At 47.8% G+C, this 27,963-nt stretch overlaps 1 protein-coding gene across 9 annotated transcripts in view; it reads right to left on the bottom strand.

Annotated features, from left to right (window-relative positions):
- Nucleotides 1-1,092: 1,092 nt before the first annotated feature.
- The window catches only part of LOC118386621 (otoferlin-like), a 154,229-nt gene continuing 127,358 nt past the window's right edge, over nucleotides 1,093-27,963 (bottom strand). For 3 of the 9 annotated variants that reach the window (XM_052523928.1, XM_052523935.1, XM_052523933.1), the window contains 12 exons: nucleotides 27,617-27,765; nucleotides 27,141-27,413; nucleotides 26,837-26,964; nucleotides 26,386-26,556; nucleotides 25,858-26,018; nucleotides 25,584-25,726; nucleotides 25,298-25,386; nucleotides 22,851-22,949; nucleotides 21,041-21,282; nucleotides 20,680-20,858; nucleotides 20,419-20,519; nucleotides 1,093-5,987 (listed from right to left, as the gene is read on the bottom strand). In XM_052523928.1, coding sequence (XP_052379888.1) covers nucleotides 5,801-5,987; nucleotides 20,419-20,519; nucleotides 20,680-20,858; nucleotides 21,041-21,282; nucleotides 22,851-22,949; nucleotides 25,298-25,386; nucleotides 25,584-25,726; nucleotides 25,858-26,018; nucleotides 26,386-26,556; nucleotides 26,837-26,964; nucleotides 27,141-27,413; nucleotides 27,617-27,765 — 1,922 coding nt within the window. In that variant the 3' untranslated portion in view covers nucleotides 1,093-5,800. Of the gene's footprint in view, nucleotides 5,988-6,155; nucleotides 8,161-19,540; nucleotides 19,749-20,418; nucleotides 20,520-20,679; nucleotides 20,859-21,040; nucleotides 21,283-22,850; nucleotides 22,950-23,159; nucleotides 23,259-25,297; nucleotides 25,387-25,583; nucleotides 25,727-25,857; nucleotides 26,019-26,385; nucleotides 26,557-26,836; nucleotides 26,965-27,140; nucleotides 27,414-27,616; nucleotides 27,766-27,963 lie in introns of those variants that run through there. The other 6 variants (XM_052523931.1, XM_052523936.1, XM_052523929.1 and 3 more) reach the window with 5 other exon arrangements.

Genomic DNA, 27,963 nt, shown 5'->3' with positions numbered 1-27,963 from the left:
TGAGAGCGAAAAAACAATGATGTAATCTCCCCCATGTATGAAGTACAATGAAAGGTGGTTTGGTGAATCAAGGTGACGGACATCCATTACTGAGGTGAACAATTCAGGGAATGAATGACGTGGGGTAAGATGGAAGAGTTGGTCCTGAGGATTACATGAAGCCCAAAACACAGTTTGTGTATTTTAAGAACTTTCAATTAAGGACTGTATGTATGGGCGAAGATTAATGTCATCACTAATAGCAGGCCTCATGCTGTGTGGCGTGACTTGCTCTATTCAGAGATTCACTGATGATTACGCTAAGAACACTAATTTACAATAGTGTAATCGGTGCTGAAATGACATTTACATAAAGAAAGTTGCATAAATGGAATTTACATGCTCCACTACTTCCTGTCTGGCTCTCTATCTCATCAGCCGCTGGACTCCCAGCCTCAGTGCTCTCTTCTGGGGCTCTGACATGTGAGTCAGCCTCTCAGTCTGTGATTACTGTAACATGATGATGACGGAGTTTAGGAGGTCTGTCTCACAATTTTTTGTCACTTATGAAGAAGCAAGTCATAAACATGAATGTCTCTACTGTAAAAGCTTTCAGCTTGTTGAAGTGGAGTGTCAATTTGATTCAGTTGATACAGATCAAAACGGATAATTAAGTATGATGGACGATTTGGACATCACATGCCTTTGTTGGGTCACACACATATTCACATACACTCGCACACGCCTCCTTTGATGTTGCGTGACACTGTTGTCATGACTTGACTTTTAACATGAATCTGAAGACTGTTATTTATCTAATAAACAAACTACGTTTAATTGTTACCCGATCAAATTAGTCATGTAACAATTAACTCATTAGGATCTGGGGCACCACGAGAGCAGTTCATTAAAAAGTTACCATTTCCCAAATTAAACTCTAAAGGTCTTTACCTATCACATCTATTAACAGTCAACTTATTAATCATAACCTTGTATCATATCATCATTCTGAACAGTTGTAACCCCCTTTCATCTGCAAAGACCAGAGCCTTACTTATTGCACAAATTGGTTTAATTATTTATTTACTAGCTAATTAAATTGTAACACAGGATAAACATACACACTTAATACATTAGAAACAGGTCCCTATTGGATTGACAACAATATGGCTGCTTGTTACAAAAGACATGGTGAGGGTGAGAGAGAGAGAGGGGGACAGAGACGTTGGTACATTTAGAAACTACTCTCACTTACACTTTTCACATGAATCGCTGCCCGCTTGGAGTAAGACATCATGAATGTACTTAAGTGAAAATGCCTTGGTTCACCGTGTATCTCTCTCAGAACCAAGCCGCCTTGGAAATGGGGTTGGGTCTTTTTGCGGCATGCTTGTAAGGCTCTGATTTTCCAAAATGGTTCCGACAAGTCTTCTACTGTTGTCCTTTTCTATAGTTGTCTGGTATCTGGGGACTTGTCGAATAGTCCTGAACAGAACTACAACGTTTATTCTCCTTCCATTCGCTCTGGAAGATGCCTCTTTGAAGACAGGCTGGCCAGCCGTGTCGATGGTTCCCAGTGGGGTGATGAGAGTAGCGTACTGCGGTGGTTTGAGCATAGTAGAATGGTCCCCCTTCAATTCACTTTTCTAGATACTTTACTTAGGACAGCTAATCAAGTGTACCAGTGAGGTGAGTTTATCATCTCTACCCCTAGTTGAGATTCAGAGTTCAAACCACTTTAAACGTCAGCTGCAGCTCTACATCTCTCTGGTCTGATATGTTCATTCTTAACCCATCATTTTATACAGTTTGTTCAAAAGGGCAGTTCTGTCAGGCTGGCACGCTCTCTTACCTTACTCAGGGGCGTGACTTGTCACTGTGCAAAGTTTATGTAAAACAATTATATTTTATGGTTCCTAAACTCATATCCCTCTGAACAACACTTTCATACTTTTTCATATTTCATACACACGCATCGGATGGAAGCTTCGTACATGTAGTGGGTATACTTTACAAGTTCCAGTATTTACTTTATAACATTTTTAATGACATCACAAAATAACACACAATATGACAATAGTGTTCTATAGATCGCTTCTATGTTAAAATATTGTTCCAGTATTCGCTTTAGAATGTTAGAGTTTTAGCGGGAAAAGTCTGTGAAACAAAGGCACATTCATCTGGTGAACATTTGAGAGGGAGAGCTGAATGTTCTCTCCTCTGATTTACGATAGGACGAGAATTGATAATCCCCACCAGTTCCCTCCCCCTCCCCCCTCTGCGGGTGAGAGGGGTCTGGTTGAAGTTATTCATTGCAAACCTGATCTGACCTATTTGGATCCTCACAGGACCATCATGACACTGTCCTTTGTTCTCGGTTTACGCTCCGTCGCCTCCAGACTATGTCTAGAGTCTCTCTGTGTCATGGGACCATCTGTGGTCGGGCGCCAGAACAGGCCTGAGGATGCTAATTGGTGAACAACTAGTGCCATTTCCTACACAACACAACGACGAAGACACAATAAAACATTAGCAAGGGTTTGGTTCAAGGCTGTGTCAAACCTCCGGTCCAAAAATGTAAGTGGAAAGTGTATTATGTGACATAGGACACTTTAAAGGACAATAATACATTAAGATATCCTCATAGCTATAAACCAGGGGTGGGCAATTCCAGTCCTATGAGGGCCTGATTGGTGTCACAGTTTTTCCCCAGTCCCAGCTAACACACCTGACTCCAATAGTCACCTAATCATGATCTTCAGTTTAGAATGTAATTTGATTAATCAGCTGTGTTTGCTAGTGATGGAGAAAAAGTGTCACACCAATCAGGCCCTCGCGGACTGGAGTTGCCCACCCCTGCTATAAACCTAAGTGTGTGGGTGTTGAATAGATTAATAACGGTCCATATTTTACAGAATGACACCATATCATAAAATCTCTGGCACTGGTAACCCCACTGGTACCCTCACTATGTAGGGAATTGGATATATTTTAAGACAAGCCCTTTGACTTCACCTAGTGTGAATTACAAGAGACTACTCCATACAGCAGGCCTGGGCAATTCCAGTCCTTGGGGGCCTGATTGGTGTCACACTTTCCCCCATCCCTAGAAAACACACCTGATTTAAACTAATTGCATTTTTAATTAACTGAAGATCATGATTAGTTGATTATTGGAGTCAGGTGTGTTAGCTGGGGCTGGGACAAAAGTGTGACACCAATCATTCCCCCGAGGACTGGAATTGCCCAGGCCTGCCATACAGTGACTGACAGTGATGTATAATAAATTGACTAGCTGTCATTCTACTGTCAGTCTGTTGAGGCTGTGATTGTGAAATCATTCTAGAAATTCGACAGGCCATCAGAAAGTTGTTATTGATAAATGCTATTTAAATGCCATGGCACAGATCAATAACCAGCCAATCAATAGGCTAAATGATTGCAGGGCAGTGTTGTTGTCTGTAATCAATTGTAGTTAAAAAGCAGTATAGACCAATCAGTCCTTTTAAGACATTCCATCAATAAAAGGAAATGGACTGTGTGCACTTCATCAGTTCATTTTGGCGTGTTACCTGTCACATAAACTGTACAACAGCAACATGATCAATACCACAATACCATATCATGCATGGCCTGTGGGACTGTGTCACCTATATGAAATATCTGATTTAAACTGACTAATGGTCTACTAAAGGGCAATTGGTAGCCTTGGTATCCTTTCGAACCAACCGTATGAAATAATATACATATCACTGAAACTCAAGAAACACAGTCCTTGACTAATATCTGTTTACACCATTGAGGGAAAGACACCACTTTATAATGTACTACTGCTGTGAGTAATACAAGCCTAGAATTAATTAGGGACACCATGCAGATGTTTGTTCAGATCAGACAGCACCTCACCTTGGCCCAGACTAAACACTTAATGCTCTTATTACTGGTCCCTAGACTCAGAAAGTGCAGCATGATGTTGATTCCTATGGTGCTGTGGTGTGTCTGTCACAATGAGTGGAGCAGTCTAGTGTGCGTGTGTGCGTGTGTGTGTGTGTGTGTGTGTGTGTGTGTGTGTGTGTGTGTGTGTGTGTGTGTGTGTGTGTGTGTGTGTGTGTGTGTGTGTGTGTGTGTGTGTGTGTGTGTGTGAGAGAGATGCTGTATGTCATCATGACTGACTCTCTAGAGCCCCCTAGTGTCTGTGTAACACCACTGGAGTCCAAAGACCCATCTCAAGTCCAATCAATATCCACTTAAAGGGTTGAGCTGGGGTGTGTTCATTACACTGATTCTGTTATCAAATTTATCAGAAATACAGTGTAGACATTGTTAATGTTGTAAATGACTATTATAGCTGGAAATGGCAGATTTTTAATGGAATATCTACTTAGGTGTACAGAGGCCCGTTATCAACAACCATCACTCCTATGTTCCAATGGCACATTGTGTTAGCTAATCAAAGTTTATCATTTTAAAAGGCTAATTGATCATTAGAAAAACCGTTTGCAATTATGTTATCACAGCTGAAAACGGTTGTCCTTATTAAGGAAGCAATAAAACAGCAAGAAATGGCCAAGAAACTGAAGATCTTATACAACACTGTACTACTCCACAGAACAGCGCAAACTGTCTCTAACCAGAATAGAAAGAGTGGGAGGCCCCAGTGCACAACTGAGCAAGAGGACCAGTACATTAGAGTGTCTAGTTTGAGAAACAGATGCCTCACAGGTCATACAAACATACAAACAAACATATTTCTCGCAATGGAGTGATGATTGTGACTGACCAGGTGAATCCTGGTGAAAGCTATGATCCCTTATTGATTTTTAAGCTTTGAGACAATTTAGACATTGTGTATGTGTGCCATTCAGAGGGTGAATGGGCAAGACAAAATATTTAAGTGCCTTTGAACGGGGTATGGTAGTAATGTAGGTGCCAGACGCACCGGTTTCAGTGTCAAGAACTGTAACGCTGCTGTGTTTTTCACGCATAACAGTTTCCCGTCAAGAATGGTCCACCACCCAAAGGACATCCAGCCAACTTGTTGGAGTCAACATGGGCCACCATCCCTGTCGAATGCTTTAAACCTTGTAGAGTCCATGCCTCGACGAATTGAGGCTGTTCTGAGGGCAAAAGGGGGTGAAACTCAATATTAGAAGGCTGTTGCTAATGTATTGTAGATTCAATCCGGCCTCTAATTGAGTTATAAAACTGTTGATATAAAGAGCGGTAATTGATTGAGCACTGATTTGTTTTTTTATCGGTCTGTTCCCAGCATTGTTCTGATCGCGGTTTAACGACAGACACAGAGTTTAAAACAGAATCCAGAGCTACGGATGCTGCACCAATACAGCACCTCCAGGGTGAGTGTGTGTGTGTAAGAGCATCTAGAGGGTTAATGTCCAGAATGTTTGTGCTAATTTAGAGACATTTACTGACAATCTCCATTCTTCCGATGAATTCTGAGCTGGATATTCTGCCCACCCAGGTGATGCCATTGGCTCCTGAGTGAATGAGCTGACCAATGAGGAAGAGAAGAGCACACACGAACAGAGTGTAGTGGAAATGCTTAAATATTTGATGAGGAAAATAAATCACTTTGTCAACTTACAGTATGGGAGTTGATGTTTAACACAATGTAAAATATAAAGTGCATAATGGGAGTTAACTAGTAGTAAAGTAGAATGTTACCAACAATATTGAATAAAATGTAACGCATTAGAACTTGTTCAGTACAATACAAACAATTTAAGATGCAAATACATTCAGGGATCAGCCACATGGAGAGAAAGTTGCGTTTGCATGTGTGTGGTTGATAAGTGTGTGTTCAGCCAGCGACGTTGAAGATCTTGTAGCTGAGGGCAGAAGGCAGGGAGAAGAAGAGCAGGCCCAGGAACAGAAGTCCCAGGATGGCCCCCAGCAGCAGAGCACAGTGCAGCTTGTACTGCCTCCAGACTAGGATACACACTACACGCACCGGGCTCAGAATCCACGACAGACTGGTGTTGGGACGACTACAGGGAGAGATGGAGATGTTTTACACACACAACAAAAATATGCACACAATACCCTCAAAGAGTCGTCTAAATACTCATGCAACCTCTGCCACACACATCAAGAACACAGCGACATTTATTAGATACTGTAAACGTATATAAACCTAACATTTCCCAAAATTGTTTTTCAATTCATTCAATTTATTTAAAGTCCTTGTTAAAACAGACAAATTAAGATTGCACACTTTTCAACAGAAATATATAAATACACTTTATCATACAAACAGATGAGAGTTAGTGCAAACATTAAAATATATTTTTTTGTCGGTTTGAATTTTGTGAACACGGGATCACTAAAATGACTGCAACACAAATGATGTCAAAACTGCAGGCTGACGTTTATTGGGATGAGTTTTGTCCTTGAGGCAGACCTGAGCTAGCTGCAAAGTCAAAAGTGGCAATTGTAAACATTTCTGGAAAGAATTTCACTTGTTGGTCTTAATTTAAGGCTAGGGTTAGGGTTATCTGTGTGGTTAAAGCTAGGGGTAATTTTAAAATAAGATGTTATGACTTCGTGGCTGTGCCAGCTAGTGACCACTCTGCAGAGCTGCCTCCAGAACAAGATTCATGATGAAAAATGCTAACCTGCCTCATAACTACAGGTAGGTCAAGCAAGGGAAACCATGAGGAACTGCCCACTGCAAACTAAGTCATCTCAAATCAAATTGTATTCATCATCTACACAGTTTACAGCAGGTATAAAAGATGCAGTGCAATGCTTACGTGCTATCTCCCTCAACATTGCAGAACAATATCAATAGTAATCAAAAGTCAATCAAAAACAAGTAATTAGAGGAAGATAGTATGCATAGTAATTAAACTGACAAAAGAAACTGATAGGGCAAGCCAAGTAATCTGATAGGCTGATAGGGTAGAGGTCAAGAGGCCAATCCCCACCTTCCTATTTCTGTACGTCTCATGTGCTATAAGATGCACATAACCACTTAGGAATCTCTACATTGTAAAAAAAAATGGTCTAGATCCAGACATAAATAAAAGGTTTAGTAACTGACTGTAAAGCTACAATAGAAAGTCATGCCTTGTCAGATGACCATGTAAACTGAATCACTCTGAGATGTTAGAATACAGTTGCATGCATATTTGTCTCTAAACCTACTGTGCATTTGCTGGATAACAGTAACAATCTATAAGAGCATTCCAGGTCATTAAAGGAAGGGCTGAAGAAACAAGCATTGTTCCATAAAATGTTGGTGTTTGAGGACACAAATTAAACCAAACGATAGCATGCTTAGCTCGGTAATTGATAAATATTCAAAAGTTATTATTGTATTCTTTGTTCCTCTTTAAATCTTGTTAAACTAGGTCCTAAGAAAATAGACATCTGTTGTTCAATCTCCTCATCATTATTTAAGATGTGTACAAAAGCTGCAAGAGGAACTTTAACTGTTGGAAACAATCCATTTGTTGTCCAGTTCAAGTGATCAGACCAACCAACCCCATGATTCCCATTTAAAAACAGCCGTATAATAGAAGTAATGGGAAAAATTACAACATCACTTGAGAAATGTATGTCCATGCAAGACCAACAGTACCGATCAACTGACCACTAACCATGTCCTTCCAAATCATTTAAGTCACAAATAAATAGATAAATAAATAAACAATGTCTCAAATGTTACATCAGGGTATGCCACATCATTGATGATCAGATCAGGGGCGAGGAGTTTGATTGGTTAGTCAGTGGTCATCGCAGGAGTGGTTAGGCCCACTGTGCTACTATAGAGTAGAAGATATATGGACGTTCTTGGTTTTTAGTAGTTAAAGCGATAGATAAAAGGTCCAAGGGATAGATAGAACGACTTTGAGTAGAATGTGTGTTAAGCAGCACTGCCCAGGTTAGATGGGTGGTGGGGTGGGGGCAAGGCTGGGATGTTGAGGGAGGGGGCTGCAATCATCTTGTCTCGGCATGTATCCACTCATTCATCCCCCTCAGGCCCCCAGCAGCTTCTTGACCAGGTAGCCAGGCATGCTGTAGAGGAAGAGCCCCAGCATCATGAGCAGCAGCAGGGCCACAATCATCTTGATGATGAGCCACTTGTAGCGGTTACACACCAGGTAGCGGATGGCCTTCAGGGGGCTCAGGAACCACAGGAAGGTGGTGTCTGGCCGACTGGGGGGGGTTAGAGGGGATGGGTGGGGGGATAGCGGGGTAGAAGGTATAGGGAAGGGAGTGGAGAAGGACATTGGGTTGATGGAGGGCAGTTGTGGGGGAGGTAGAGGTGGGGGACAGAGGGGTGAGTAGGTTAAAGGGAAGATAGTGGGTGGGGTGAGGAAACGGTGATAAGGGGGCCAGAGGTGGAGGATGAAATGAGAAAAGAGGAGGGCCAGTGTTAGTGAGCCATATATGATGTATGACTATTTCCAAGGGAACACATTTCTCCGTACACTACTACGCAAACAACCCTGTTTATGAAATAACTACATTATTTGTATTAACCAAAAGACCATTGCACAGTCAGCTAAGCACAGATATATTCCTCAGACAATGAAGACATAAAATGGGATGATGATTGTTTGACATTTTCCAGACACTCACATAGTGACTTACAGGAACAATTAGGTTTAAGTGACTTGCTCAAGGGCACATCGATCAATTTTTCACCTATTTGGTTACTGGCCCAACGCTCTTAAGCGATAGGCTACCTGCTGCCCATATAATGACAGCCCTTATTGTTGATTTGTAGTTAAATTCAGATTTCAGGGAGAATTTCACTGTAAATTTACAGCATTATCCTGGCACCAGAGTTGCAGCTTAATACTGTAATTTTGCTGTACAGCATCGATGCAGTTATATATTTCACAGTACTATTTTCCTTACTGTAAAACATTACAGCATCCAATTTACAGCAGGGATGCTGTATGCTGCAACATGTTTTACAGTAAGGAAAATTACCATCTGTCACGCCCTGGTAGAAATATATTATGTTTGTCTTCATTTATTTGGTCAGGCCAGGGTGTAACATGGGTTATTGTGGTGCGTTTTTGTCTTGGGGTTTTGTGGGGTGTCTAGCATAGTCTATGGCTGCCTGAGGCGGTTCTCAATCAGAGTCAGGTGATTTTCGTTGTCTCTGATTGGGAACCATATTTAGGCAGCAATATTCTTTGAGTATTTCGTGGGTGATTGTTCCTGTCTCTGTGTTAGTTGTCACCAGATAGGCTGTATAGGATTTCACGTTCCGTTTGTTGTTTTTGTTTTGTTCGTGTTTTTTTCTTCATTAAAGATGTATCGAACTAACCACGCTGCATTTTGGTCCGACTCTCCTTCGACGGATGAAAACCGTAACACCATCTGTAGATTGTGTGATTTGATTGGTCAACACACCATCTGTAGATTGTGTGATTTGATTGGTCAACCTACCATCTGTAGATTGTGTGATTTGATTGGTCAACACACCATCTGTAGATTGTGTGATTTGATTGGTCAACACACCATCTGTAGATTGTGTGATTTGATTGGTCAACCTACCATCTGTAGATTGTGTGATTTGATCGGTCAACACACCATCTGTAGATTGTGTGATTTGATTAGTCAACCTACCATCTGTAGATTGTGTGATTTGATTGGTCAACACACCATTTGTAGATTGTGTGATTTGATTGGTCAACACACCATCTGTAGATTGTGTGATTTGATTGGTCAACACACCATCAGTAGATTGTGTGATTTGATTGGTCAACACACCATCTGTAGATTGTGTGATTTGATTGGTCGAGACACCATCTGTAGATTGTGTGATTTGATTGTACAATGAGTGTTTGGAGACCTAGGTCTACATCATCGGAGATTCAATTGGCATCTGAGAAACAGAAACGGCCAAAAAGTTGGTGTTTGTATTTGATTAACATTTATTGAAAAAGTATGGATTTCAACAAATAACTGTACGTAACTACAAAAGATGAACATAGGTACCAGGTAGGCATTTCATTATTAGTTTTTTTTTTAAAGTATTGATCTTGAATCGATGTAGTCGGGGCTAGATATTCCACAAAGCCTGGTCTCTGCTCCACTCTGTTGGTGAATTTCACCTTGGAGTGGTTTAGACTGCTAGCAACTCAGGTGCCAGTATAATGCTGTACATTTATAGGGAAAAGTTTTGCGCTGCATATAATACGTCTCCAGTGTAATGACGGTGTAATGCACAATGGCAGACTCGTGATTGACACAAGACATTGACAGGTTGAGAGACAAGAGACATCACAGGAAAGGAGACTAAGACAGGGAGAAGCAGGAAACAAAGAAAAGAGGACTAGGTACCAGACACAATCTTTGTCTATCTGAGAAAATACAAAGATTGAGAGACAGACCTGAGATGTGGAAAATAGGACCTGAAAAGAAAGAGGACAAGAGATGAAAGGGGTGGAGGGATAGAAGAAAGAGGTTAAAGAAAAGGAAGGAGGTAGAAAGGGGAGAAGAAGATGTGATAACATCCATTGAGTGACAGATACCGCAGGAGATGGGAGGAAAGGGATAGACACATATGAGATCAGTTAAAAGGAGGAACAGAGGAGAGAACTGGAGAGGACCAGAGAGAGGGCCAGAGAGAGGGCCAGAGAGAGGGACAGAGAGAGGACCAGAGAGAGGGCCAGAGAGAGGGCCAGAGAGAGGGACAGAGAGAGGACCAGAGAGAGGGCCAGAGAGAGGGCCAGAGAGAGGACCAGATACAGAGAGAGGCCAGGACCAGAGAGGGCCAGAGAGAGTACCAGAGAGAGGACCAGAGAGAGGACCAGAGAGAGGGACCAGAGAGAGTACCAGAGAGAGGGCCAGAGAGAGGGCCAGAGAGGACCAGAGAGAGTACCAGAGAGAGGGCCAGAGAGAGGACCAGAGAGAGGCCAGAGAGAGGGCCAGAGAGAGGAGCCAGAGACCAGAGGGCCAGAGAGAGTACCAGAGAGAGGGCCAGAGAGAGGACCAGAGAGAGGTACCAGAGAGAGAGACCAGAGAGAGGGACCAGAGAGAGGACCAGAGAGAGGGCCAGAGAGGGACCAGAGAGCCAGAGGGCCAGAGAGAGGGCCAGAGAGACAGGGCCAGAGAGAGGACCAGAGAGAGGGCCAGAGAGAGTACCAGAGAGAGGGCCAGAGAGAGGGCCAGAGAGAGGCCAGAGGCCAGAGAGTACCAGAGAGAGGGCCAGAGAGAGAGACCAGAGAGAGTGCTGTCAGAGGAGGACCAGAGAGAGGGCCAGAGAGGACCAGAGAGAGGCCAGAGAGAGTACCAGAGAGAGAGGCCAGAGAGAGAGACCAGAGACCAGGAGGGCCAGAGAGAGGACCAGAGAGAGAGAGGGCCAGAGAGAGGGCCAGAGAGAGAGGGCCAGAGAGTACCAGAGAGAGGGCCAGAGAGAGTACCAGAGAGAGGGCCAGAGAGAGGACCAGAGAGAGGGACCAGAGAGAGAGGGCCAGAGAGAGACCAGAGAGAGGGCCAGAGAGAGAGGGCCAGAGAGAGGACCAGAGAGAGGCCAGAGAGAGGCCAGAGAGAGGACCAGAGAGGAGGGCCAGAGAGAGGGCCAGAGAGAGGACCAGAGAGAGACCAGAGAGAGGACCAGAGAGAGGGCCAGAGAGAGGACCAGAGAGAGGGCCAGAGAGAGAGAGGACCAGAGAGAGGACCAGAGAGAGGACCAGAGAGAGGGCCAGAGAGAGGACAGAGAGAGGGCCAGAGAGGACCAGAGAGAGGACCAGAGAGGACCAGAGAGAGGACCAGAGAGAGGACCAGAGAGAGGACCAGAGAGGTACCAGAGAGAGGGCCAGAGAGAGTACCAGAGAGAGGACCAGAGAGAGGACCAGAGAGAGGCCAGAGAGAGGGCCAGAGAGAGGACCAGAGAGGGCCAGAGAGAGGGCCAGAGAGAGGACCAGAGAGAGAGGACCAGAGAGAGGGCCAGAGAGAGAGAGGCCAGAGAGAGTACCAGAGAGACCAGAGAGAGGGCCAGAGAGAGGACCAGAGAGAGGACCAGAGAGAGGACCAGAGAGAGGACCAGAGACCAGAGAGAGAGAGAGGACCAGAGAGAGGACCAGAGAGAGGACCAGAGAGAGCCAGAGAGGACCAGAGAGAGTACCAGAGAGAGAGGCCAGTACCAGAGAGAGGACCAGAGAGAGGACCAGAGACCAGAGAGACCAGAGAGAGGACCAGAGAGAGTACCAGAGAGAGGGACCAGAGAGAGGACCAGAGAGAGGACCAGAGAGAGACCAGAGGGCCAGAGAGAGAGAGACCAGAGAGAGGGCCAGAGAGAGGACCAGAGAGAGGACCAGAGAGAGGGCCAGAGAGAGGGCCAGGACCAGAGAGAGGACCAGAGGACCAGAGGAGGGCCAGAGAGAGGACCAGAGAGAGGGACCAGAGAGAGGACCAGAGGGACAGAGGGCCAGAGAGAGAGAGAGAGGACCAGAGAGAGGGCCAGTACAGAGAGAGGGCCCAGAGAGAGGACCAGAGAGAGGGCCAGAGAGAGGGGCCAGAGAGAGGGACCAGAGAGAGGGCCAGAGGACCAGAGAGGGCCAGAGAGAGTACCAGAGAGAGGGCCAGAGAGAGGGCCAGAGAGGACCAGAGGACCAGAGAGTACCAGAGAGCCAGAGAGAGACAGAGAGAGAGAGGGCCAGAGAGAGGGCCAGAGAGAGTACCAGAGGAGGGACCAGAGAGAGGACCAGAGAGAGAGACCAGAGAGAGGACCAGAGAGGACCAGAGAGGGCCAGAGAGAGGGCCAGAGAGAGTACCAGAGAGAGGACCAGAGAGAGGACCAGAGAGAGGTACCAGAGAGAGTACCAGAGAGAGACCAGAGAGAGTACCAGAGAGAGGACCAGAGAGAGGACCAGAGAGAGAGGACCAGAGAGAGGACCAGAGAGAGGGCCAGAGAGAGGGCCAGAGAGAGAGAGGACAGAGAGGACCAGAGAGGCCAGAGAGAGACCAGAGAGAGAGGACAGAGAGAGACCAGAGAGAGGGCCAGAGAGAGTACCAGAGAGGGCCAGAGAGAGGGCCAGAGAGAGGACCAGAGAGAGGACCAGAGAGAGAGAGTACCAGAGAGAGGACCAGAGAGAGAGGCCAGAGAGAGTACCAGAGAGAGGACCAGAGAGAGAGGGCCAGAGAGAGGACCAGAGAGAGGACCAGAGAGAGTACCAGAGAGAGGACCAGAGAGAGGACCAGAGAGGACCAGAGAGAGGGCCAGAGAGAGGGCCAGAGAGAGGGCCAGAGAGAGGGCCAGAGAGGACCAGAGAGAGGACCAGAGAGAGTACCAGAGAGAGGACCAGAGAGAGACCAGAGAGAGGACCAGAGAGAGGACCAGAGAGAGGACCAGAGAGAGGACCAGAGAGAGGGCCAGAGTACCAGAGAGAGGCCAGAGAGAGGACCAGAGAGAGGACCAGAGAGAGGACCAGAGAGAGGACCAGAGAGAGAGGACCAGAGAGAGGACCAGAGAGAGGACCAGAGAGAGGCCAGAGAGAGTACCAGAGAGAGGGACAGAGAGAGGACCAGAGAGAGGACCAGAGAGAGGACCAGAGAGAGGACCAGAGAGAGGACCAGAGAGAGGACCAGAGAGAGGGCCAGAGAGAGGACCAGAGAGAGGGCCAGAGAGAGGGCCAGAGAGAGGGCCAGAGAGAGGACCAGAGAGAGGACCAGAGAGAGGACCAGAGAGAGGACCAGAGAGAGGACCAGAGAGAGGGCCAGAGAGAGGACCAGAGAGAGTACCAGAGAGAGGGCCAGAGAGAGGACCAGAGAGAGGACCAGAGAGAGGACCAGAGAGAGGACCAGAGAGAGGGCCAGAGAGAGGACCAGAGAGAGGGACCAGAGAGAGGGCCAGAGAGAGGACCAGAGAGAGGACCAGAGAGAGGACCAGAGAGAGGACCAGAGAGAGGACCAGAGAGAGGGGCCAGAGAGACCAGAGAGAGGACCAGAGAGAGGACCAGAGAGAGGGACAGAGAGAGGACCAGAGAGAGGACCAGAGAGAGGACCAGAGAGAGGACCAGAGAGGGCCAGCCAGAGAGAGTACCAGAGAGAGGGACCAGAGAGAGGGACCAGAGAGAGGACCAGAGAGAGGACCAGAGAGAGGACCAGACCAGAGAGAGGGCCAGAGAGAGGGCCAGAGAGAGGACCAGAGAGAGTACCAGAGAGAGGGACAGAGAGACCAGAGCCAGAGGACCAGAGAGAGTACCAGAGAGAGGACCAGAGAGAGAGGGCCAGAGAGAGTACCAGAGAGAGTACCAGAGAGAGGACCAGAGAGAGGACCAGAGAGAGTACCAGAGAGAGTACCAGAGAGAGGACCAGAGAGAGGACCAGAGAGAGTACCAGAGAGAGTACCAGAGAGAGGACCAGAGAGAGGACCAGAGAGAGTACCAGAGAGAGGACCAGAGAGAGGACCAGAGAGGACCAGAGAGAGTACCAGAGAGAGTACCAGAGAGAGGACCAGAGAGAGTACCAGAGAGAGGACCAGAGAGAGGCCAGAGAGAGGGCCAGAGAGAGGACCAGAGAGGGCCAGAGAGAGGGCCAGAGAGAGGACCAGAGAGAGGACCAGAGAGAGGACCAGAGAGAGGGCCAGAGAGAGGGCCAGAGAGAGTACCAGAGAGAGGACCCAGAGAGGACCAGAGAGAGACCAGAGAGAGGACCAGAGAGAGTACCAGAGAGAGGACCAGAGAGAGGACCAGAGAGAGGGACCAGAGAGAGGACCAGAGAGAGGACCAGAGAGAGGACCAGAGAGAGGGACAGAGAGAGGACCAGAGAGAGGACCAGAGAGAGAGAGGACCAGAGAGAGGGACCAGAGAGAGGACCAGAGAGGACCAGAGAGAGGACCAGAGAGAGGACCAGAGAGAGGACCAGAGGACCAGAGAGAGTACAGAGAGAGGACCAGAGAGAGTACCAGAGAGAGGACCAGAGAGAGGACCAGAGAGAGGACCAGAGAGGACCAGAGAGAGGACCAGAGAGAGGACCAGAGAGAGAGGACCAGAGAGAGAGAGGACCAGAGAGAGGACCAGAGAGAGGACCAGAGAGGACCAGAGAGAGGACCAGAGAGAGGACCAGAGAGAGGACCAGAGAGAGGGCCAGAGAGAGTACCAGAGAGAGGGACCAGAGAGGACCAGAGAGAGGACCAGAGAGAGGGCCAGAGAGAGGGCCAGAGAGAGGACCAGAGAGGGCCAGAGAGAGGACCAGAGAGAGGGACAGAGAGAGGACCAGAGAGAGGACCAGAGAGGACCAGAGAGAGGACCAGAGAGAGGACAGAGAGAGGACCAGAGAGAGGGCCAGAGAGAGGACCAGAGAGAGGACCAGAGAGAGGGACAGAGAGAGGACCAGAGAGAGGACCAGAGAGAGGACCAGAGAGAGGACCAGAGAGAGGACCAGAGAGAGTACCAGAGAGAGTACCAGAGAGAGGACCAGAGAGAGGACCAGAGAGAGGACCAGAGAGAGTACCAGAGAGAGGACCAGAGAGAGGACCAGAGAGAGGGCCAGAGAGAGTACCAGAGAGAGGGACCAGAGAGAGGACCAGAGAGAGTACCAGAGAGAGGACCAGAGAGAGGACCAGAGGACAGAGAGGACCAGAGAGAGTACCAGAGAGAGGACAGAGAGAGGACCAGAGAGAGACCAGAGAGACCAGAGAGAGGACCAGAGAGAGGACCAGAGAGAGGACCAGAGAGTACCAGAGAGGGACAGAGAGAGGACCAGAGAGAGGACCAGAGAGAGGACCAGAGAGAGGACCAGAGAGAGGAGGTACCAGAGAGAGGACCAGAGAGAGTACCAGAGAGAGGGACAGAGAGAGGACCAGAGAGACCACAGAGAGGACCAGAGAGACCAGAGAGACCAGAGAGAGGACCAGAGTACAGAGAGAGAGGACCAGAGAGAGGACAGAGAGGACCAGAGAGAGGGACCAGAGAGAGGACCAGAGAGAGGACCAGAGAGAGGACCAGAGAGAGGACAGAGAGGACCAGAGAGAGGACCAGAGAGAGGACCAGAGAGAGGGCCAGAGAGAGGACCAGAGAGAGGACCAGAGAGAGGACCAGAGAGAGGACCAGAGAGAGGACCAGAGAGAGGACCAGAGAGAGGACCAGAGAGAGGACCAGAGAGACCAGAGAGAGGACCAGAGAGAGGGCCAGAGAGAGGACCAGAGAGAGGACCAGAGAGAGGACCAGAGAGAGGACCAGAGAGAGGGCCAGAGAGAGGACCAGAGAGAGGACCAGAGAGAGGACCAGAGAGAGGACCAGAGAGAGGACCAGAGAGAGGACCAGAGAGAGGGACAGAGAGAGGACCAGAGAGAGGACAGAGAGAGGACCAGAGAGAGGACCAGAGAGAGGACCAGAGAGAGAGACCAGAGGAGGACCAGAGAGAGGACCAGAGAGAGGACCAGAGAGAGGACCAGAGAGAGGACCAGAGAGAGGGACCAGAGAGAGTACCAGAGAGAGGACCAGAGAGGACAGAGAGAGGACCAGAGAGACCAGAGACCAGAGAGTGGACCAGAGAGAGGACCAGAGAGGACCAGAGAGAGTACCAGAGAGAGGACCAGAGGAGAGAGGACCAGAGAGAGGACCAGAGAGAGGACCAGAGAGAGGACCAGAGAGAGGACCAGAGAGAGGACCAGAGAGAGGACCAGAGAGAGGACCAGAGAGAGAGGACCAGAGAGGACCAGAGACAGAGTGGACAGAGAGAGGACCAGAGAGAGGACCAGAGAGAGGACCAGAGAGAGGACCAGAGAGAGAGGGCCAGAGGACCAGAGAGAGACCAGAGAGAGGGACAGAGAGAGGACCAGAGTACCAGAGAGACCAGAGAGAGGTCCAGAGAGAGGACCAGTACCAGAGAGGACCAGAGAGAGGACCAGAGAGAGGACCAGGACCAGAGAGAGGACCAGAGAGAGACCAGAGAGGGCCAGAGAGAGACCAGAGAGAGGACAGAGAGAGGAGGCCAGAGAGAGGACCAGAGAGGACCAGAGAGAGGGCCAGAGAGAGGACAGAGAGAGGACCAGAGAGAGGACCAGAGAGGACCAGAGGACCAGAGAGAGGGACCAGAGAGGTACCAGAGAGAGGACCAGAGAGAGGGCCAGAGAGGACAGAGAGAGGGCCAGAGAGAGGACCAGAGAGAGGACCAGAGAGAGGACCAGAGAGAGGACCAGAGAGAGGACCAGAGAGAGGACCAGAGAGAGGACCAGAGAGAGGACCAGAGAGAGGACCAGAGAGAGGACCAGAGAGAGGACCAGAGAGAGGGCCAGAGAGAGGGCCAGAGAGAGGACAGAGAGGGCCAGAGATAGGACCAGAGAGAGGGCCAGAGAGAGTACCAGAGAGAGGGCCAGAGAGAGTACCAGAGAGAGGACCAGAGAGAGGACCAGAGAGAGGACCAGAGAGAGGGCCAGAGAGAGGACCAGAGAGAGGACCAGAGAGGACCAGAGAGAGGGACCAGAGAGGACCAGAGAGAGGACCAGAGAGAGGACCAGAGAGCGGGCCAGAGAGAGGACCAGAGAGAGTACCAGAGAGAGGGACAGATAGAGGACCAGAGAGAGGACCAGAGAGTGGACCAGAGAGAGGGCCAGAGAGAGGGCCAGAGAGAGTACCAGAGAGAGGACCAGAGAGAGGACCAGAGAGAGGACCAGAGAGAGGGCCAGAGAGAGGGCCAGAGAGAGGACCAGAGAGAGGACCAGAGAGAGGGCCAGAGAGAGGACCAGAGAGAGGGCCAGAGAGAGGACCAGAGAGAGGACCAGAGAGAGGGCCAGAGAGAGGACCAGAGAGAGGACCAGAGAGAGGACCAGAGAGAGGGCCAGAGAGAGGGCCAGAGAGAGGACCAGAGAGAGGACAGAGAGGGCCAGAGAGAGGACCAGAGAGAGGACAGAGAGGACCAGAGAGAGGACCAGAGAGAGGACCAGAGAGAGGGCCAGAGAGAGTACCAGAGAGAGGACCAGAGAGAGGACCAGAGAGAGGGCCAGAGAGAGGACCAGAGAGAGGACAGAGAGGGCCAGAGATAGGGACAGAGAGAGGGCCAGAGAGAGGGCCAGAGAGAGTACCAGAGAGAGGGACAGAGAGAGGACCAGAGAGAGGACAGAGAGGGCCAGAGATAGGGCCAGAGAGAGGGCCAGAGAGAGCACCAGAGAGAGGACAGAGAGGGCCAGAGATAGGGCCAGAGAGAGGGCCAGAGAGAGGACCAGAGAGAGGACAGAGAGGGCCAGAGATAGGGCCAGAGAGAGGGCCAGAGAGAGGACAGAGAGGGCCAGAGATAGGGCCAGAGAGAGGACCAGAGAGAGGACAGAGAGGGCCAGAGATAGGGCCAGAGAGAGGGACAGAGAGAGGGCCAGAGAGAGTACCAGAGAGAGGGACAGAGAGAGGACCAGAGAGAGGACCAGAGAGAGGACCAGACAGAAAAAAGGAGAGGACCAGAGAGAGGACCAGACAGAAAAAAGGAGAGGACCAGAGAGAGGACAGAGAGGGCCAGAGATAGGGCCAGAGAGAGGACCAGAGAGAGGACCAGAGAGAGGACCAGAGAGAGGACAGAGAGAGGACAGAGAGGGCCAGAGATAGGGACAGAGAGAGGGCCAGAGAGAGGGCCAGAGAGAGTACCAGAGAGAGGGACAGAGAGAGGACCAGAGAGAGGACAGAGAGGGCCAGAGATAGGGCCAGAGAGGGCCAGAGAGAGCACCAGAGAGAGGACAGAGAGGGCCAGAGATAGGGCCAGAGAGAGGGCCAGAGAGAGGACCAGAGAGAGGACAGAGAGGGCCAGAGATAGGGCCAGAGAGAGAGAGAGGGCCAGAGAGAGGACCAGAGAGAGGCCAGAGAGAGGGCCAGAGATAGGGCCAGAGATAGGAGCCAGAGAGAGGGACAGAGAGAGGGCCAGAGAGAGTACCAGAGAGAGGGACAGAGAGAGGACCAGAGAGAGGACCAGAGAGAGGACCAGACAGAAAAAAGGAGAGGACCAGAGAGAGGACCAGACAGAAAAAAGGAGAGGACCAGAGAGAGGACAGAGAGGGCCAGAGATAGGGCCAGAGAGAGGACCAGAGAGAGGACCAGAGAGAGGACCAGAGAGAGGACAGAGAGAGGACAGAGAGGGCCAGAGAGAGGACCAGAGAGAGGACCAGAGAGAGGACAGAGAGGGCCAGAGATAGGGCCAGAGAGAGGGTCAGAGAGAGGACCAGAGAGAGGACCAGAGAGAGGACCAGAGAGAGGACCAGACAGAAAAAAGGAGAGGACCAGAGAGAGGACCAGACAGAAAAAAGGAGAGGACCAGAGAGAGGACAGAGAGAGGGCCAGAGAGAGGACCAGAGAGAGTACCAGAGAGAGGGCCAGAGAGAGGACCAGAGAGAGGGCCAGAGAGAGGACCAGAGAGAGTACCAGAGAGAGGGCCAGAGAGAGGACCAGAGAGAGGGCCAGAGAGAGGACCAGAGAGAGGACCAGAGAAAGGACCAGAGAGAGGACCAGACAGAAAAAGGAGAGGACCAGAGAGAGAACCAGAGAGAGGACCAGAGAGAGGACCAGAGAGAGGGTAAATGACAAAGAGAAAGTGACAGAAAAGAAGGAGCAGGAGAGGAAACGGTAGGATAGGAGAAGAGAGAGGGGGCTACCAGTGGCCCTGGTAGGTCTCAGCCCCCTCAGGCCCCCAGCATCTTCTTGACCAGGTATCCAGGGAAGGAGTAGAGGAATAGACCCAACAGGAGTAGCAGCAGCAGCAGGCCCAGGGCCTTGAGGATCAGCCAGCGGTAGTTGTGCCAGATGAAGTAGCGGATGGACTTCAGGGGGTTCACAAACCACATGAGACTGGTGTCCGGGCGACTTCAGAAGGAGGGGAGGAGGAGGAGAGGAGGGGATGTAGATGGAAGGAAAGACAACGCAGGTTGGAGGGGAGAGAGGGAGGCAACACAGAGACAGTAAGAAGGGAAACGTGAAGAGATGATAGGAAGAGAACAGTGTGATGCCGTGAAAGTGTGTTCACATTACAATGAGGTGCAGGTGTCAAAATAGACTGTGTTTCTTATTATTATTTCAAGTCATTGTGTGCATCACATAACCTCTGAATAAGCCAGTGTGGCTCAGTTGGTAGAGCACAGTGCTTGCAATGCCAGGGTTGTGATTTCGATTCCCATGGAGGACCAATGTGAATGAAAGGTGTACAGTATGCACTCCAGTCGCTCTAGAAAAAAGTGTTGACTAAAATGTAAACCATTATCAGCTTCTGATGGATGCAGAATAGAGTTTTAGAAATAAATGACCGGGAGAAATCAGTTGGTTGTAACACTTGCACAGTGTTATTTTTGCATGGTGTGATTAGAACCCCTGAAGGAAGTGGAGGATTATAGGAAAGTTGACCATGTCTGACTTATTTTCTGTTTCCCACCTTTGCTTTTAACATAGAATTTGTGATTGTGTATGTTTTGTCTGAATGTGTACGTGGGTATAGTCTTAGTGTGAGTGTGTGTGTATACTGTAAATATAAAGATCTTACTTTGGTTTCTCCAGAGGGTCAGGCTCATTGCGTCCAAGACCAACAGGACTTTTCTCCGCCTCCTCTGCCGACATGAGATGAAGCTCCGCCTCCACTTTACCCTGAGAGGAAGACACAATCATTCCAATGATCCAATGTGTGTATGTGTGGGTCTCACTCACTCACTCACTCACTCACTCACTCACTCACTCACTCACTCACTCACTCACTCACTCACTCACTCACTCACTCACTCACTCACTCACTCACTCACTCACTCACCGTGAGTTCCATCTCGTCATTCTCGTCACGGGCCACGAATGGCCACCAGCCCTTGACTCTCTTCTGTTTGAAGATGGAGATGCAGGGCAGCTCTGCCTGGTTCTGGACCATGTTGATAGAACACTGCTTGGCTGTCTTCGCCCCGCGGGGAAACCTGTTCAGGTCCAGCTCTATCGCACCTGTCAGGAGAGACAATACATGACATTAGAGGATAACTGAGGAGATGACAGAGCTTAAGGGATGATATAAAGGAACTGTATATGGCCGAGTGAATGGAGAACATTTGAGAAAAATGACTTATTTTTTAAAAAGAAGAATGAGTAGAGTTCTAGAGAGCCCTAGCAGTGTAGGCCTACAGTACCTAGGAAGTCATCAGCGGAGAAGTGGTCAGCATCCCAGACCTGCAGGGTGAGGCGTGCAGGGATCTTGTACTCGGTCTCGTCCCAGGAAAACATGGACTCCTTTTTGGAGATGACGATCTTCTCCTCAGCCATCAGGTAGTCGAAGGGGTACACGAAGCGCCAGTTGAAATTCCCCTCGCCCGTCAGAGAGTGGTAGTGGACGTCTGTGTCCTGCTTGTCCTCCTGTTGACCCTTCAGCCAGCTGGGTTAAAGGTCAAAGGTCACAGGGGGGTCAGAGGTTAGGGGTGAGGCTCATGTTGACCTGATGATGTAGTAAATTAATTGTAATGACTGTGTTATTATTGGGTTATTTTTGCATATTAACAAGCTTCACTTATCATGCTCTGTGCGAAGGTTGTCTGTGGAGGTTAGGCAGACACAGTGAAGATCAGATCACCATTTTGCATCAGTTAATGTGATTTGAGATTGCTATTCATAGTATGACTCAGTATGTGTTGTATGCATTACAAGTCTGTTCCATTGAATACACAAAAAGGATGATAGTATTTGAAAAGCAAAACACGAATGGTGGGACCCTCCAATAAGAAACCAGCCAGTAATGACAAATGTATGAGATTATTAATTCATTAAAATTGAAACATGGCTGTGAAATAGTGGTCATAGTGTTTGCACCTAGGTGAATTCTATAAAAAGTATTTCCACTGTAAAACAACTGAATAAGAATAGAGTTCACACTGTGTATTTAAATACAAATTGCCTGATTTGGTGTTGGACGGTCACATATTACAAATGCCATGCACACACAAAGCTTTACAAAAAGAGTCAAATACATTTTTATGACAGTGCTTTCCTTCATTGGAGGGAAGATGCAGATACGAGATTAACATTAACAGAAGTGTCTTACAATGCAAATCTAGTCTCAATGCAGGCTCAGCACAGTGTGGGGTGGCAGACTGAGTTTATCCCCTGCAGTAGTGCCAAGTGGCCAGTGGTTGGTGAGGAGGGTTCAATTCCATTTAAATTCAGAAAAGAAAACAAAATTCCAATTTCATGAATTGAAAATGTATCTTTGAAAATTGATGTCAGTTTTAAAATCTTCAACTGGAATTTCAACACATTTTCTGTTGGACTGAATTGAAAACCTGAAGGTGGCACATTTGAGAGGCAGGAGGGGAGAGGCCTCGGCCAAAAATGTTTCTACGACTTTGAATGTCCATTAGTATTGATATATTCTCAACATCATCATTAATAAGTGCCAGCAAATGACAATACAATTGCAAAAACAATATGGAATCCATTCCATTTCCCATGCAAGCCTTTTTTGCTAATGCTGCCATGCATGAAATCTACTGGAATCCCGAAATCTACTGGAATCCCGAGTAGTTTTAACCCCCGCCCAAGACAATCTACAACTGTTGTAGGAATGCAGTACCATACCAGTTAAACTAATGGCAAGTCAAAATGGAATACTGTTATTGAGTTATCCTAGCTTATATCCAATTTAATGTGCATGAGAACTGACAGACTCTTTTATCTTCTAAGTGTGTCATTCACAGAACTTATTGCAAACAGTTTTCAATCCATTAACCTGGTTAATTCAACAATGATTACTGGATGAGCTTGCCCTAGTGTCATTTGTTGACACGTTGACCTCTTTGCTGTTTAAGTGGTATGGTCCTGATTGGCTTCCTCTGTCTGTAAGCGTGAAGGCATTGTGGTTTACTGCGTGCTGATAGGAGGGCTAAGGGAGGGGCGGGTAAGGAAGGGGGAGGGGTTTGTACGAGCCATGCGATTTAAACGTGTGTTTACCCCCTGACATAAATGTCAGACATCTTTTCTCCTGTCATGAAAGCATCGTCCTCTAGAACTACGTCATCAGTGTTCCAAATAATAACACGCAGTTCAAAGCTGGACAACAGCACAGCATCGACACACAGGAGAGAGAGAGAGGACGACAAACAAGAGACACAAACAAACACGCAACACACGGAAAACGTGGAAACAAACAAAACAAAACAAAATAACAATGATTAACGCCAAAAAAACGTGGGAGCACGCCACTTCGTCACACCCACTGGGCTATCGGGGCATAACGCCGCAGGCCTCTGTGGTACCTACCCCCTGACAAATATGTCACTGGACTTTTCCCCAGTGAAGTAATCATCGTCCTCCAGTATTACTTCGTCTGTATTCCATATAATCACCCTGAGCTCATATCTGGTGAAGGGGGAGGAAGGAACACACACAGTTGGACTGTTGTTGTCTAGTGTTTAATTGGCCCTGGGAGGTGGCTGTACACTCCTATGGTGAGACATGTACCAGGCCAGGTCTAGTGCTAGATAACCAACCTACTCTTATGAGATACAACACTTACCACAGAATACCACTAGATAACCAACCTACTCTTATGAGATACAACACTTACCACAGAATACCACTAGATAACCAACCTACTCTAATGAGATACAACACTTACCACAGAATACCACTAGATAACCAACCTACTCTAATGAGATACAACACCTACTACAGAAAACCACTAGATAACCAACCTACTCTAATGAGATACAACACCTACCACAGAATACCACTAGATAACCAACCTACTCTCATGAGATACAACACCTACCACAGAAAACCACTAGATAACCAACCTACTCTTATGAGATACAACACCTACTACAGAAAACCACTAGATAACCAACCTACTCTAATGACATACAACACCTACCACAGAATACCACTAGATAACCAACCTACTCTAATGAGATACAACACCTACTACAGAAAACCACTAGATAACCAACCTACTCTAATGAGATACAACACCTACCACAGAATACCACTAGATAACCAACCTACTCTCATGAGATACAACACCTACCACAGAAAACCACTAGATAACCAACCTACTCTAATGAGATACAACACCTACCACAGAATACCACTAGATAACCAACCTACTCTAATGAAATACAACACCTACCACAGAAAACCACTAAATAACCAACCTACTCTAATGAGATACAACACTTACCACAGAATACCACTAGATAACCAACCTACTCTAATGAAATACAACACCTACCACAGAAAACCACTAAATAACCAACCTACTCTAATGAGATACAACACTTACGACAGAATACCACTAGATAACCAACCTACTCTAATGAAATACAACACCTACCACAGAAAACCACTAGATAACCAACCTACACTAATGAGATACAACACCTACCACAGAAAACCACTAGATAACCAACCTACTCTAATGAGATACAACACCTACCACAGAATACCACTAGATAACCAACCTACTCTAATGAGATACAACACCTACCACAGAATACCACTAGATAACCAACCTACTCTAATGAGATACAACACCTACCACAGAAAACCACTAGATAACCAACCTACTCTCATGAGATACAACACCTACCACAGAAAACCACTAGATAACCAACCTACTCTAATGAGATACAACACCTACCACAGAAAACCACTAGATAACCAACCTACTCTCATGAGATACAACACCTACCACAGAAAACCACTAGATAACCAACCTACTCTCATGAGATACAACACCTACCACAGAAAACCACTAGATAACCAACCTACTCTCATGAGATACAACACCTACCACAGAAAACCACTAGATAACCAACCTACTCTAATGAGATACAACACCTACCACAGAATACCACTAGATAACCAACCTACTCTAATGAGATACAACACCTACCACAGAAAACCTGGAAGGGGTATAAGTAGGAAAACTACATCCTTCTGCTTTGAGACTCATATATACATCACTTCATATAGGATCATAAATAAGAAGCAAAACGTCAATCAAACCTTTAGGAAATGTTTATGTTGTGCCTTGATCTATCTGGTAACGTGTAACATATACTGTACCTCAGAGGTAGCTGGTGGGAGGAGCTATAGGATGATGGGCTCACTGTAATTGTTGGAATGGTTTTAATGGAAAGGAGTCAAACATGTGGTTTCTATTTGTTTGATGTGTTTGATACTGTTCCATTTATTCCCTTCCAGCCATTACAATGAGCCCATCCTCCTATAGCTCCTCCCACCAGACTCCAATGCTGTACCTACACTAAAAAGGTGCTATCTAGAACCTAAAAGGGTTATTCGGCTGTCCCCATAGGAGAACCTTTTGAGAACCTTTTTTTCTAAGAGTGTACACTGACTGAACTCTGACACTTCCGCCGGCCCCAGACATGACATACTTCTTTGGTTTACGTGGTGATATGTCGATGGCGGGTCCAGGTGCTGGCATGTCCATGGGGAACATGTCTACCCACATCTCAATCCGCCCCTGTGGGGTTAAACAGAGGTCATAACAGGTTATAACAGCTCATAACAGCTTCATTATCCAATATTATTAATTATTTTACCCTCATAAGGCACTATATTATCAATTAACTCAAATGTGATCAAAATGAATTAAACTCTTAGTTCCAGATGAACACTTACAATAACGTTATACTAATAATTAGTAGGAGTGTATGTGACCTGCTCAATGCCAGGGTGGTCAGGGTTGAGTAGGGGTCTTGTCTCCACGTGTTCTGGGATGAGTTTACAGCCCACCCTGGGGATCTCCTCCCAGTGCTTCAGCACCGTCAGGGCCAGGTGCTCGTCTGTCTGCTTCTTCAGACCTGTACACACGCACACGCACACGCGCACACACACAGACGCACAGTAAATGTCAGGTCTCTAAATGTAGGCAAAGCTTAATAAATATATTTTCAACAGCACAAATGTATCATACTTTAGGTCAAAAACATACCATTTTCATCCTCGATCTCTGTGGCACCCATGAAGACACGGTTGGCGACCTTGACCCTGCCCCCGGGACCGTAGTGGGGGCCGTCCAGCTTGCCCTCCTTACACAGCTTGGCCAGGATCTGACTTGGCTTCATCGGGTCACGCCACACATTGTAACCATGTCTACCAGGAACAAACAACAACACCAGACTGTTGTCGATATTTACTTTATTTTCTAGTTTCTTAACATTTTTGGGGGAAACAGACAGACAAAGGAACAAACTAACTAACTAACAGATAGACAGACAGAGGTATAAACTTAACAGACAGACAGAGGTATAAACTTAACAGACAGACAGACAGACAGACAGACAGACAGACAGACAGACAGACAGACAGACAGACAGACAGACAGACAGACAGACAGACAGACAGACAGACAGACAGACAGACAGACAGACAGACAGAGTAACCAACTAACTAACTAACACAGACAGACAGACAGACAACGGACAGTAAAACAGAATGACATAGACAGACAGGAACTCACACAGAGTAGTTGTTAGCGATGCCACAGGTAGCTCTGTGTTTACTGTAGAAGCGGTTCTCCAGGTCGATCTTGGTCTCCCCGATGAGGTCATCAGTGCCCACCAGATCCCAGTCATACACTGACACGGTCAACATGGACTCCATGGGGAACGTAGCCTCCATGTCAAACGCCCTGAGAGAGGAGGTGGAGGGAGTGGAGGGAGGGAAGGAGGGGGAGGAAGGGAGGGAGGAATAGGAGTGGGGGGGGGAATAGACAAGAAAGGGAGAGATGGAGAGAGTAGGGATGACATTTGAAATAAGAAGTGGCTACCTTTTATAGATTGCGCTGCCGCTGCATCTATGCCAGTTACAAGAGTACAGAAATGCTTCAATACACTTGACTGCAATGTTCTATATGAGTTGGCTTGTTAAATCAGCACCAATGTGCAACGAATGTATCCATCCACACTCACTTGCCAAAGACAGGGTTGAGCTGTTTGGAGATATAGTTCTCTTTATCCTTCAGCTCTGACTTGCCCAGTTTGATGACAACATAGGGGTCCGCCTTCCCATTCACATCAGCAGGGTGGAGGTCTGTGGCCTGGAATACAGTGTTGGTGGGTGGTATGGTTTATGCTTTTACTTACAATCTATTGAACCCTTATTTTACCAAGTGAGTTGAATGAGAATACATGATTAGGTCGCTGAAGTTAAGAGCAACAACCTGGGAAAGATTTGGTTTATGGTTAGAGGTTAGAGGTTAGGGGTGTCACTCACCCTGACCACGAAGACGCGCACGAGCACGTTGATAGGGTCATTGTGTGGAATGCTCTGGAACATGCCCATGTTTGGGTCAAAGCCCACCTCCCGGGTGATCTCCTCAGACAGAGGCAATTTGTACATGCACATGGAGCCCTTGAATCTGCCCACGATCCTGTCGTCATCCAGGGCTGCTTCATCGTCGTCCCCTGCCTTCCCTCTGTACAGGTTGAAGGTGTGGAGCCAGTCCTCAAAGTTATCATACTCTGCCTCCAGCTCCTTGTTGTACACCTGGACAATACACACACACACACACACACACACACACACACACACACACACACACACACACACACACACACACACACACACACACACACACACACACACACACACACACACACACACACACACACACACACGTGGAATGGTATCAGACACACTCTGAACAACAAGGTGTGTGTGTGTGTGTGTCCAGTGGAATCTCTACTGACCAGCAGCTCGTCCACTTTGGGTTTGCTGGAGTGTTTCTCTGTCTCCTCTCCTGCATGGTGGCTCTTCTTCTTCTCCTTGTTCCTGTTCTTGTCTCGGCTCTTCTCCTTCCCCTTGGAGCCTTTTACAGGGAGGTCATCAGGTTTGATATCTGATTGTGGTGTGAGTGGAAGGAGTGGAGGAGGGGGTGTGGAGGGGGGCAGGGGGGTGAATAGGGAATTAATGGAGGAGGAGGAGGAGGAGGATGAGGGGCGTGAGGTGGGGAGGGAGGTGTGAAGAGGGACGAATGGATGGACACGACACAACACCCCAGATGTCAATCAACATGAAAGTTGACATTTGACCCCTC

The sequence above is a fragment of the Oncorhynchus keta genome, chromosome 8 (genome assembly GCF_023373465.1).
Source record: "Oncorhynchus keta strain PuntledgeMale-10-30-2019 chromosome 8, Oket_V2, whole genome shotgun sequence".
Classification (NCBI taxonomy): domain Eukaryota; kingdom Metazoa; phylum Chordata; class Actinopteri; order Salmoniformes; family Salmonidae; genus Oncorhynchus; species Oncorhynchus keta.
The sequence above is the reverse complement of the archived record's forward strand: the minus strand, read 5'-3'. Positions and strand labels throughout refer to the sequence as shown.